General features: G+C 38.7%; 1 protein-coding gene across 1 annotated transcript; it reads right to left on the reverse strand.

The window, feature by feature from the left end:
- Positions 1–9,573: 9,573 nt before the first annotated feature.
- On the reverse strand, positions 9,574–12,427 carry LOC137283850 (glutathione S-transferase GstA-like). Its single transcript, XM_067815530.1, has 4 exons — positions 12,265–12,427; positions 11,190–11,418; positions 10,536–10,715; positions 9,574–10,145 (listed from the first exon to the last, which is right to left on the reverse strand). The coding sequence occupies exons 1-4, from the start codon at positions 12,356–12,358 to the stop codon at positions 9,980–9,982; spliced, it is 669 nt and encodes a 222-aa protein (XP_067671631.1). The 5' UTR covers positions 12,359–12,427; the 3' UTR covers positions 9,574–9,979.

Raw genomic sequence — 12,427 nt, forward strand, 5'->3', positions numbered from 1 at the left:
TCCTCCAGTTCCCTATTATAAAAAAATTGAAATTTACTTTGGTCACAATGTGTCTTTGTATTATGTATGTATGTAAGACATTATGCAGGGGAAATTTAACAATAAGATAGCGTGTTCTCATTTTGAAATGTGATGATTTAAATTCAAGGTTAATGAGTTAGTGTAAGTTACTTTATGGTTTAAGATAATTCTTCTGTGATGTAAGAATGTATCCTTGAATTTTATATTGGAAACATTTCCTGTTAAACCATTTTAACAGAATTAAGACTTACAAGTTAATTACAGAATCTGGAGTAGTTAAATGCTGACATTTTTGTCTCTTCCAGTTAATTTGCCTAAAAGGGTGCATAGGGCTCTATAATTATTTTGAATGAATGCTGCAAGTGAAAAAGTTGGCAGATCTTGCTAAGAATGTTAAGCTTTTCATTCCTGATAGTAAATGTAAGTGCTTGCCAAGACACATCCATCCCTATCTGTGCTCTAACCTGTGACAGTAGGATAATCCATGCATGGGGATGATCCATTTGTAAGCTTTAACTTGTGAAACCTCTGCCATGACAAGATCTCGTATGGGTTTCACTATTTTGACAAAGTATTGATGCATACTTTACAAACTTTATACTATGATATCCCGTGATATCACAACCACAATGACTTGAGGATGTCAGGGGGTTGTTTTCTGTTGAGACTTTTGTATATGGGCAATAGATGTCACAATTCTTTGTCAATGAAATGTGTTCTCAACAATATATACAGTGTATTTTGCTTTAGAATACACAATTCTTAGAGATAGCCATAACAGTCAGTGTTTTCAGTGGCGATTTAACAGGTTTGTACTTGTGCCATTTTCAACTTAGATATCGTAAGTTCTGCTAGTCTGCAATATAGTTGGTAAGTTATTAAGTTTGGAGAAATTTTAGGTTTCCACATACAAAAATTGCATTGTGTTTATGGCCTTGCCTACACATTCACTGGCAGTGTATGAAATACATACAGCAAAACTCTTCCAATTTTTTGACAGTTATGTACAATGAACCTGTTTATCCAGACACTACTACCACACTTAGGTCACCTCGATTAAGACATTGCTCTCAGGTGCCAACCCTCCCATATTTACTGGAATCAACCTGAAAAATACATGTTGATTTAGCCATTCAGACAAATAAAAATTTGTTACAATCTTTTTTCAAAATATAGCAAAGATACTGAAGTCTTACTTACTGGAGGGCTAAGATCATCTTTGACTATAAATAATAATAAGATGAATGGAACGCTTTATTTACAGAATTTCTCAAATTGTATACACAAGAAAGTAATCCAGACGTTGAGTAGGTTGTACCGACAGATTCCACGCAGTGTTTATTTCATTGGCTTAACATTTACAAACACTTCTGCTGAGTACTGTGAAGTGGTTTCAATTGTATAAGGATTGCTATATATAATGGTATTGAAGAGTTTCTAATCTGTTGGTAAATGTCTAACTGCATGAATTTAGAGTTGGCACCTCTGGTGGATACACAAAGTTGCAGATAAAGAAAGCTAAACAAAACTTCCTTAATTTAAAAGTTATATTTGGTATCATAGTGTCTGTGTTCATGGAGAATGTTGTGACAGCCATAACCAATTTCAGCCAATGGGACACAATGTATCTTCCAAAGAACCAAGTGTTGTCTGTCAACAAACTGATGTGATATGTTCTTCAGCACATTTATTTTAGTTATTTACAAGCCACCACTTACATATGTCGGAGCTAGATCATGGGGGAAAGAAGGATGGTTGATGCAGGGGTGGGAACTACAAGGAGTGTGCCTGAGACAGAGATAAGTGCAGGAAATGGTTTAACACCAAACATGACAGCGAATTGCAAGTTTAAGTAATGCAACTTGTACTCATTGCCTTTTTGTACATTTTTATTGTACTCTTCCTATCTCTTAGAAATCTGTGATATATTGTAAGTACGTTTCGCAAAGTGAGTTTACTGAATTACATTGTCTCAAGTTTACAAAGAATGCTCTCTGGATAGGCTGTAAATGAAAAAGAATTTTTCTGCCAGGTAAAAAATTATGTATTTCTTGAACAAATATTGCTTCAAAATATGTGAAGCAAGGCTCAATACAGCTATTTTGTACTTGATATAAGCAACTGACTTTTTTCTCACTAGATTTGCCATGAACACGTTAGATAGCAGTCCTAACATTGTGAAATATTGGCGCTGATAAAAAGCCTTAGTTTTTATTTTTGAGTACACTTTCGCAAAAACTGCATCAAATGGGCTAATATTTTCAGATTTTAGGAGAAAAATAAAAATAAAAATATTAGAAAATGCTGAAAAATAATCATATGGCATGTTCCTTTTTTAGTGTTGAGTGTTCAAAGTGATCCTGAACAATCCTTATCTTATGTCCTTAAACAGCATGTCTTGGCAAAGTGGAATTTGTGAGAAGAACGTTATTATCTTCTGAAGTTGTGCATTATATTCAGAATGCACAATCTGAATGTGTAGTAATGTGTTTTAATCTGCTACATTTGTATAATTTGAAAATGCTCTAAGGTTTGTAGGAATTATTTTCTTTCTGTTGTGTTGGTAGAGATGTCGGCCATAAGGTGGGTTATCAATTCTTAATAGTATGTACAGTGTACAGTTTCAGTGGTAAGTTGCTGGTGTTGTCAGATATATATGTCTGTTTGCGGATAAGTTGACAATGTGGTGTAAACTTCAGTTGGCGATAGTGAGGGTGTGCAAGTCACAAAGAACTTGGGTACGTTGTTGGGTGTACGTGGCAGCAGAACTAAGTTTTCTGTGAACTGTAAAGGGAAAGACGATATTGAGTTGAACTGTTTTCATCACGAGTTTCTATCACTATGTGGACCCTGATTTTTAAAACTAAAATTGAAGCTTTTGTAATCATATATTGTTTTTATATATTATTATTTACACATATTTCAGATTTGAATGAAATTGGTGAAGAAATAAATGTTAGAAAATTCTATTGCTACACTAATTACAATGTATGTAATGAGTGTAGCAGTAGAATTTTCTAAAATCTTTACTGAAAATTACAAATATATATTAAACATAACATTTTAAAACAATATATGATTGCAAATGTCTAGTTTTGGTGCTTTTATAATTGTTATTGGCCTAACAGTGATTCGAACCCTTGTGATTGACATACTATTTAAAACAGTCTTGCTCAAATTTGCTCTTGGTACGCGTTGCCAGTTGAAAACAAGTTCACAACGAATAGTTAAGTTTACATCAGATTAATTTCAGATCAGATCAGTTAATTTCAGATGGACAAATATTATTATGAAATGCCATTACAATTTTGTAAGGGGAATAAGATTGCCGGATTACGTGATTTCTGTAAAAACTGTAATGAAAGAAACTGTTTAATCTGATTACATGTAGTGTGACAGCGAGTCCATAATCCCTGTACGAAACAGTTCATGCTCTAGCATTTAACAGACAGTTCTAATGTGTGTCAAGTTCTGCCAGAATTCTGATTGTGGGTATTAATCGCAGTGTTGCTGTTAGTACCATCCTTCACTTACGAGCACCATGACATTGTTCATGGGTTTCAATTTGTAATTGTCCAAGGTATTGCCTACTGCCTCACATCAAACTGACAGCATGATACTGAAATACTGTTCCAAATGGCAGTGCAGCTTGCTCTGTGATTGCCGTTTGAAACGAAAGTTAGGGTTGGCATCTCAATTGGAAAACTGGTGACTGGACTTCTCATCATCACAGGCCTCACTGAAATGGCATTCTTAAAACTTTCATGTTGCCCACAGACTGTTTTCCAAATAGTGTTTTCTCTCAGATGTGATGTTGTGACTGAGAACTCTGAAATCTTATTAATAGTAAGAAGCCTTTTGTAACACAAAGTGAGATATTACCATGATAAACCATGATGAATTGGCGTACGCTTAAGTAATTGTCAAAGGTGTACATTACAAACATTCCCTAGCATTGGTCTTTATTGCATGTTAATTCTGAGAATTTATTCAGGAAATAGCCACCTGTGCTTTTCTGTGTTTCTCGTCTACTGTCCAGAGAAACATTCAACACATTGTTTTGATATTCACCTATTTCCTTGCATGAATACATACATATATATATATATTTGCTTGTTGTGATAGTTCTCTCAGTATTGAAGGATTATCTGAAGGGAGGAAGGAGGACCACCAGTTTAGATCTTAAGGCTTTATTCATGTAAATCTGAAACTGAACACATTGCAGATTGAATTTAGTACACTGGACAATCACTTTGTGAACTGTTTATACAGATCCTTACTTACTAGAAGGATTCTCAAGCAGTGGCAGGGCAACCTAGTGGTTAAAGTGTTCACTCATCATGCTGAAGGCCTGAGTTTGATTTCCCACATAGACACTAAGTGTGATGACCACTTCTTGTGTCCCAAGCTGTGATGTTGCTGGAATATTGATAAAAAGCGTTGTAAAGCTAAAACTCACTCGACCAAAGGTAGATCTTTTTTTCTTGTTTAAAATCAATTGACTTCTCTGAAGCTGATGAAGATGCGACGCAAAGTAACATGTTTTTCATATGTCTTTTGCAGGGTATTCATGTTCCTCCTCACATGTAGTCCTCAGTGTCATTTTTGAATACGTCAGTATTTTAGAGGTGATTTGTGTATAACATCTTGCACTAGATCATATCGCACTTCTTTGGAGGATTTTATAGGGCATTTGTGCTTCCTATCTCTCAACATTATCTTCAAAAACTGTAGGCATTATCTCAATCTGACATTTGACATTGTGTTTTTGTGAAAACGTCAGAGTTTTTGAGAGAACACATTAGACAGTGTAGACAAGTTAAATGAATGATCTCAATATTGGCAGTGAGCTATTATCATACTGAGCTGAACTGTGTATCTGAGATGGATATTGGCATATATGGCACATTTAAGTGCTAGCTGTGAGACTTTGTATATTTCTGCTTGTGAGTGGTGACATGGAGCCATCATGTCCTTTGCATGGATGTCACAATCCATGTTAACTGTATCTTGTTTGTTGGTGCTACTGAGGACCCATCAGGCTCACTTTGTTATGTGTCATGATAAAATGCTGGTTCAGTTGGCAGGGCAGATGATTCTGTTTGCAGCTGACACATTTTCTGATCAATCCTTATTTCATTTTTGTTGTTGGCTGGATAAGAATTGGTCTTCAGTAACCCATTCTTGTCAAAAGAGGCAATTAACAGGATCAGGTGTATCTGACGGGTGTAGATCAGGGTTCATGCTGTTGATCACTGGATTGTCTGTCCAGACTCAAATATAAACTGCTGCCATATAGCTGGAATATTGCTCAGACAGTGGTCAGCCGTTAGGTCTAGCTGCCTTGTAGAGTTGTGTCCCTTTGTAGGATCTAGTGATAGTGTTAAAATCCAAGATATTAATTGATAGTTATCCATATCTGTCAGCACCATAGCCATCATTAAGGAGCAAAGGTTTATAACCATGACTTTACTGTGTCATGCTGCAGTATACCTAAAATGCTCTTAAGAACTGTAACCTTAAACTCTCTAAAGCAGCCTGACCAACTTCATATTGTTTAAATGATGTTCACTGAACCAGTTGCTACAAGAATTTTAAATATTTTATTTGTAAAATTATACGACCCTTTCTGTGTTACTTTCATAGAGCACTTCTTTCTCACAGAAATATTGATTCCTAATAAGTTAGGTAATCTGTCAAGAATATCTCGCCCATTTTGATAATAAAGGCTTACAATGAGGCTCTATGGAAATGCCAATAGCAAATAATCTGTTGTTGATAATGCTGGTATAAGAAGTCTACTGACATGGGTATTTGATGGCTGCAGTCTGCTGCATCACTGTGTACTGCCCTGATGCCCTAGTTGACTCTCGGAAACTAATGGCTAGGATGTTGCCAATGCGACTAAACTTGTCTGCCTGCAGGTTATTGAGATAAGGTTGCAACATTACTTACTGGAGTAAGTCTGTCAACTCAGCTAGTCCAGAAATATGTATGATTATCAGTTTCTTTGCGAATTCAAGTCATAAAAAACACTTTCTGATTTTGCAGTCATCAGTTCTTTTACTTAGTAAGTGTAGGGGATCATAATCACTCGGGAGTACCTTATATCTGCCCTGTTCACTGGCCTGAAGGTGGGCAATGTAGCTCAAGTCAATTTGAGTTGTGCGTGTTAAGTTATATCAGTCCTAGTGTTAAGTTTGATCATGGTTCCAATAAAATGTACTTGTTGATTTGTACTGGATGTATATTCAGATCTGAGAAGTCTTCTACCCCTGAAGTGCTGACTTTGACTGCTGATTACTATACTATTGCACAGTGTGCAAGTTCAAGTCCTATATTTATCATTGATACTTGCTACTGATTTTCAGAATTATACATATTGATTGTTGCGAGAGTTTTGTATGTAAAAATGTGTATGTGTATGTGTTATGCTGAATGGAATGATATTACAAACATCAAATCAAAAACCTTTGTTTCTTTTCTTTTTATCTTCAGCAAACCATGCTTGTCCTGATTTGGACTGTGGGCTGTGATGCCGAGATCAAAATTTGGATGGATGTGATCAACATTTGGTTTATGCACATGATGGTATCTTAATTGTGTTTGTCAGTCACAGGTTTGTCTATTCCAGACCTCGGCAGGGGAAGCCTAAAGGTTACACACTGAAGACCTGGGTTGGATTCCCCTCACAGGTACAATGTATGAGCCTATTTGCTGGAATAGTGCTAGAAACAGAATAAAACCGTACTCACTCACTATTCCACACTATTTTCAGAATGTCCTTATGTTGCTGACTGTTGCATTAAAAACAAAACAACTTGTATATGAATATTGGATTGTGTTTCAGTTGTTTATTCGGAAACTGCTATACACAACCCAAAACACTTTGCTGGTGGTTCTGTCAAGTGAAAGACATTTGGTTTAAGGGGTGTTATTATTTGCAGTGAAGTTGTTCGATTCCCACATTCATACACTGTTAGAGACACATATTGAATATTGGTATTGCAGAAACTGACGTGAAACCATATTGTCAGACTTCCTTCACAAGTCTGAATTATGGTATTGTCTGACATCACTATTTGAAAAAATATTCTTGACATGAAAATATCCACGAATCAAAGTGCTTTATCGCTAGAATTCACTGAAATGAGCAAGGGGGCAAAGTGCATTGATGAATTATTTGTAGAAAAAGATTGGACACCAAAGGCGATCATATGATGGATCCCGGTCCTTAAAAGCCTGTGCTGTCTGCAGGACCAAGGCCCCGTTCCTCAAGGCGATCGTAGCTCTACGACTGTCCTACGCCTGTGGCAAAGTTACAGTTACGACCACGGGAGAGTAGCGCTACGACTGCCCCACGTCTGTGGCAGAGTTAAGTTACGGTCACCGGAGAGTACATGCTCGATATCTACGGGTTGGCCCGATAATTTTATTACCTCCCTTTGCTGACTCCGCTTTCTCACAGTAGCCAATCAGAGTGGTCGCCGTTATAACCGAATTTGTCAGTGTCAACAAAGGTAGCAGTTGCAACTGCGAAGGTTTGCTCGCCGTGCGACACACAATTTGGGGAAATCATACATGCAACTTTGTGGGTCCGAAACCTTTTTTAAAACATATGCAAGAAATCCATCTAATACTTTCAGAGAACCTACGCATGGTTTGTTTGCCAAGTTTAATCGGTTAGAGAATTTAAAAAGCGAAAATGAGTTGTGATTGGTTCGCTCAAATTCCCAGCGTAGGCACCTGATTGGATAACAAGCCAGCCAAGGGAGGTAATAAATTTATCGGGCTGAGCCGTAGATGCATCCAGGGTATAGTGGAGACTTTTCGGAACGTATACCCTGGAGATATCGAGGATGCGGAGAGTAGCGTTACCTCGCTTTGAGGAACAGGGCCCAGAAGTAACCCTGAAAATCCAACTAAAACGCTGACATACATTCTTCCATCACAGAAACAGTCTTGCGGATTCGATTTCTTCCTGCATGTCGTATCAAATGTTTCAGTGACAACTATGGTATTCGGCTTATTGAGAAAAACAATCATACCTTTCAAAGTGAATTATACATTTACAACATATCTGTATTAGGTTTGGTTGATCGAAGGGTACTTTGGGTTGTTGGTGAAAAGAACTCACAGATAAACATCAAACCTACAAAAATAAGTTTTCTGGCAACAATTTCTTGACAACAATATATTGTTCAGTTGTTTCCCTTCTCAGGGTCATGATCAGCTTCAAAACGTGGCACATACCGATGTACGAGATACATTAATATCGAAACACTTAAGATATGCGTCACTTTGGATATGTTCACAATTATGCTCACAACATGGGATAAATCTGAAGTTCGGAGGGTCCTCAGACCTTTTCATTTCCGGTATGAGCTGTTTAAATCCAATCAGAATCGCTCAATATGTTTTCATTCTTAAGAGCCGAACGTAAGTGTTTCACTCACGGAACGGTACACAGAGCTCTTGAGCCGAGTGTGTTTTCGTATATAGAGCTTCAGATAATTTTCCAAGGAACTGGATAGTTACTCCCATATCTGTTTGTGTATGAGTAATTGCATTTTCATGAGGAGTAACTAGCAGTTTGTATACTCCCACTAGTAAAAAGAATTGAATACTTTTACACATAGATTCTTATCCTTGCTGGGTACTGATTGTGATTTTTATTGAGTAAAATACGCAAATACACGCCTTATCTGGAGCTCTGATAAATACAGTATCTTACACATAATTTACGTTTTAGGGATAAAATGTATTGCGCAAGCCTCTGACCAAATATCATGAAATTATCATCGGGAAATTTGGACGAGACATTTATAAATATTTCATTACATACTGTGCATGTTAGCGAGTTCATGAACAGAGTAACAGACTTTGAGTTACCAACATCCTCGCGCGACTTTAAAATGCCTATTCTTCAACACACATTAATAAGCAAATTCAATGCATTCAGTGTGTTTGCACCATCAGCGTTTATCAGTGTGCCAAATAACCATGATTGTATACACGTGGAAGACTACTAATTCACCCAGGTGTTCGATAAGCACCTGCCGAGAGTTGTTTATTCATTAACCTGTGCTGTGCCGTCCCTATCCTTTCTCGCACACCTGGCTGTCCCTTTCCCTGCACTCTTCCCTCGTAACAAATAATGAACTGTATCAATATTTTAATGATAGTTTGTTAAACAACGTTTTTTTATCTTACGGACAAATATTCTGCAAAAGATTCACAGAGTTGGTATGATGTTCTGATAATGATCAGCGTTTCATTGAGTATGTTCTTATTTCTTAGTTTTCGAGATACTCTGCAATTCATCGGACGCTTTTGAGTCAAACGGACTATCCAGTGCAATGGATCTCGTGGTCAGACTCGCTGACGTGGTGGACACACGTCATCGTATCCCAGTATAGGCTAGATGGATGTCCATGCTGTTGGATAACTACATTGTCTTGTCCAGACTCGATTATTTACAAAACCACGTCATATCGCTGGAATATTGCTGCGTGCACGCGGCGTTAAACAACAAATGACAACAAAAATAACTCAGTTCTACTTGTGATAAACTATTTGAAACTGTTTATATTTTATTTGATAAACTTCAGAATGTATAACAAGTAAAGAAATTTACAGATTTTCAGCAGAAAACCTGTGCTAATCCTATAAAATGCAAGAATCGCGTGTCAAATCCATATCAGGAACCACGTTTGTTTGAAACTCCCAAATGTTTAAAGCTCAAAACTATCCCAGTTCCAAAGCTTTGCATATATTCAAATCAAATTTGCTACGATCCGAACCAGGACTCAGAAGACTCATGTTAAACATTGTAGAGCCATTTCAGGATACATGATTGACATCTGACACTGGATAGTGCTCGCGCTCTCGACCACACGTTTGCCAGTTTCGAATTCCTAAAGAAAGACTCGTCTTTCCATGTTATTAGTATGACAACCTACTCAAACTGGGCACTGACGGCCTTCTTGAAGGCGGGCCTGCTCGACAGTCGACTGACATAGTTTTTAACCTCAGGGTAATCTTCCACCAGAGATCCCTCGTTGAACATAGAGTCTGACGCTGCCCACATGCTGTACCCCAAGATGCAGTCGGCAGCTGTCAACCTGAATAGATTTAAATAGTTTTATGCATCAAGCTCGATCGGTTCAACAGAGTAGGGCCATTCCAGTTTGATACTTTAAACGTGATTGTCACCAAGTCTTCCTTTAGGAAGTTACGTAAAATTACCTCTTATACCACTCATTTTTCTCGCATGTGGTGTAATCAGATTTGGTGGTGTGTCTGAAATGGAGAACATGTGTAAAGCTCTAACTAGTTCTAGTTTTCTAGGAATTTCAGTTGCTGAAAACCAAACCCCCTTATTTGGTGTAGCTGTCTGTTGCTTGTGAAACTGTCTCCGAGAGTAATTTTCATAATGGCATTTTGTATACCAAATCCTAACATGTACAGAGCATCACAGCTCGTGATATTTATTTCTATTTCTCTGAACCTACGTGTTGCCACAGATGTACTGTCTTCCTTCTAGGGCCTTCGTGAGCCGCTTCATGCAGGTGTCCATCTTTGCCACCATCTTGTCTACTCCCTGCGGATTCGGCTTCTCCGGCTTAACTGCCCACTGCCAATACAACAGCTCCATTGCCTCGTCTATTGTCGCGATAGCATACAGTGCCCAACTGGAAAAGAGAGAAAAAAGTGAAACGCAATTTAGACTGGGACCGTCCCTTCGGAGGCGACAAAGAACGCAAGACCTGTAGGACAGGCGAATCCGTCTCTAATCCAAAACGAGGCCTGCATCAATGATCACTTTTCAATGCATCTTGTACCCATTACACATTGTTTTACCAGTAAGGTTCAATTGAGGTTCCTTTGCATTGTCGTGTGGTTAAATTGCTCGTCGAAATTTAGAGTCGACTAGGACTAACGGTATCGGGTGGTCTGGCTCGCTGGCCATGTCATCGTATCCCAAATGCGTAAATACGTGTTCATGCTCTTGATCACTGTATAGTCTGGCACAGACTCGATTGTTTACAGACCTCCGCCATATAACTGGAATGTTGCTGCGTATGGCGACAGGCAATCAACTGTAGTAGTATGAAAGAGCTTGTTTAACATCTTTTGAGTTGTATATACACATGCAGTCTACTCACTCATAGTACTCCAGACGCTGGGCGATGGGAGGGGCCAATTTGTCGTAACGGTCTGCCAGGTACAGACATATTGCCCCTGACTCGATGATCACACCCTCACCCTCTACCTGTAGGGCGGGGATGGTACCGTGGGGATGGACGGATCGTTTATATTCCTGGTATTCTGCGCTGTCTTTCCCCTTAATGGAGTCCAGCTTCACAATTTCGAAATCGTCCACAGCCTCAAGCTCTGCAATTTACGAGCAAAATAGGCATAGTTTATTGTTAGTATCCGCTCTAAAGTTAGATATCGCTAGTATTTCTGCTTACTCAAAACAGATTCAAGACACTCTAACATAATAATGATCGTCTCGGACTGTTATCCTAAAACTGAAATATATAAATTTTATAGCGTAACCGTTAATGGCTTTAACTAAAAGTGTGTGGCGACGGCTTGAAAGCTCTACGGACATCACTCGTCAATGAAAACTACACAAAACAGATTTTACTTCAGTAGCTTTTCTTAAACACCCATGAAGGCCCGATTTAGTCTTGACCTTCAGTATCCTATATGTTTGATGAACCGGGAACGAGGCCGGGTGGTCAGGCTCCGTGACGTGGCCGACGTATGTCATCGTGTCCAAAGTTTGCAGGTCGGTCCTCGTGGTTGTATCAATCACTAAACTTGAATATTTACAGACCGACGCCATATCGTTTCTATACAGCGGCGTGGTGCGGCGTTAAAAAACGAAACAAACAGACGATTCGACGTTCATGAAACAAAATAATGCTGACTGAAATTGTTGAAAATAAGCTGAACACAACGGGGTGCGGTGTGCTAGCCTAGTGGTTAAAGCGTACGCTCGTCACACAACTGACATCTACAAAATCCTGAAATCCCGAATTCGCCCCTAGGTCTGTAGTAGAAATGGACAGCATACTATCTTCGTGTGAAAGCTAGAGACCCGCGTACCGTTGACCAGTCGTGCTCATGACAATCGACCGATTTCATCCCAGCTGATAATGCCCTCCTCCCGACTGTCACTTCGGATACCCGTGTGTGTCCGTACACCCACCCGTCCATACAGTTACTTACCGTGTATGAGCCATATACATCTGAACGATCTGTACATCGGACACTGATACAGCTTCATAGTAGCACTTTTTGCTGTCTTTGTCTCGTCAGCCATGACTTCGGGAAAACGGGTGACAATATGTCCCGCGTTTTTTGAAACCGGGTCAATCTGTGTACACACAGA

The sequence above is a fragment of the Haliotis asinina genome, chromosome 5 (assembly GCF_037392515.1).
Source record: "Haliotis asinina isolate JCU_RB_2024 chromosome 5, JCU_Hal_asi_v2, whole genome shotgun sequence".
NCBI lineage: Eukaryota > Metazoa > Mollusca > Gastropoda > Lepetellida > Haliotidae > Haliotis > Haliotis asinina.

Bases quoted from the DNA above. Each gene is read 5' to 3' on its own strand.
- LOC137283850 (XM_067815530.1), bottom strand. From the start codon at position 12,358: ATGGCTGACGAGACAAAGACAGCAAAAAGTGCTACTATGAAGCTGTAT. The intron at 11,419-12,264 runs GTAAGTAACTGT...CGTAAATTGCAG, and splicing joins ATGTATATGGCTCATACACG to AGCTTGAGGCTGTGGACGAT. The intron at 10,146-10,535 runs GTAGGTTCAGAG...AAATCTATTCAG, and splicing joins CAGTACATCTGTGGCAACAC to GTTGACAGCTGCCGACTGCA.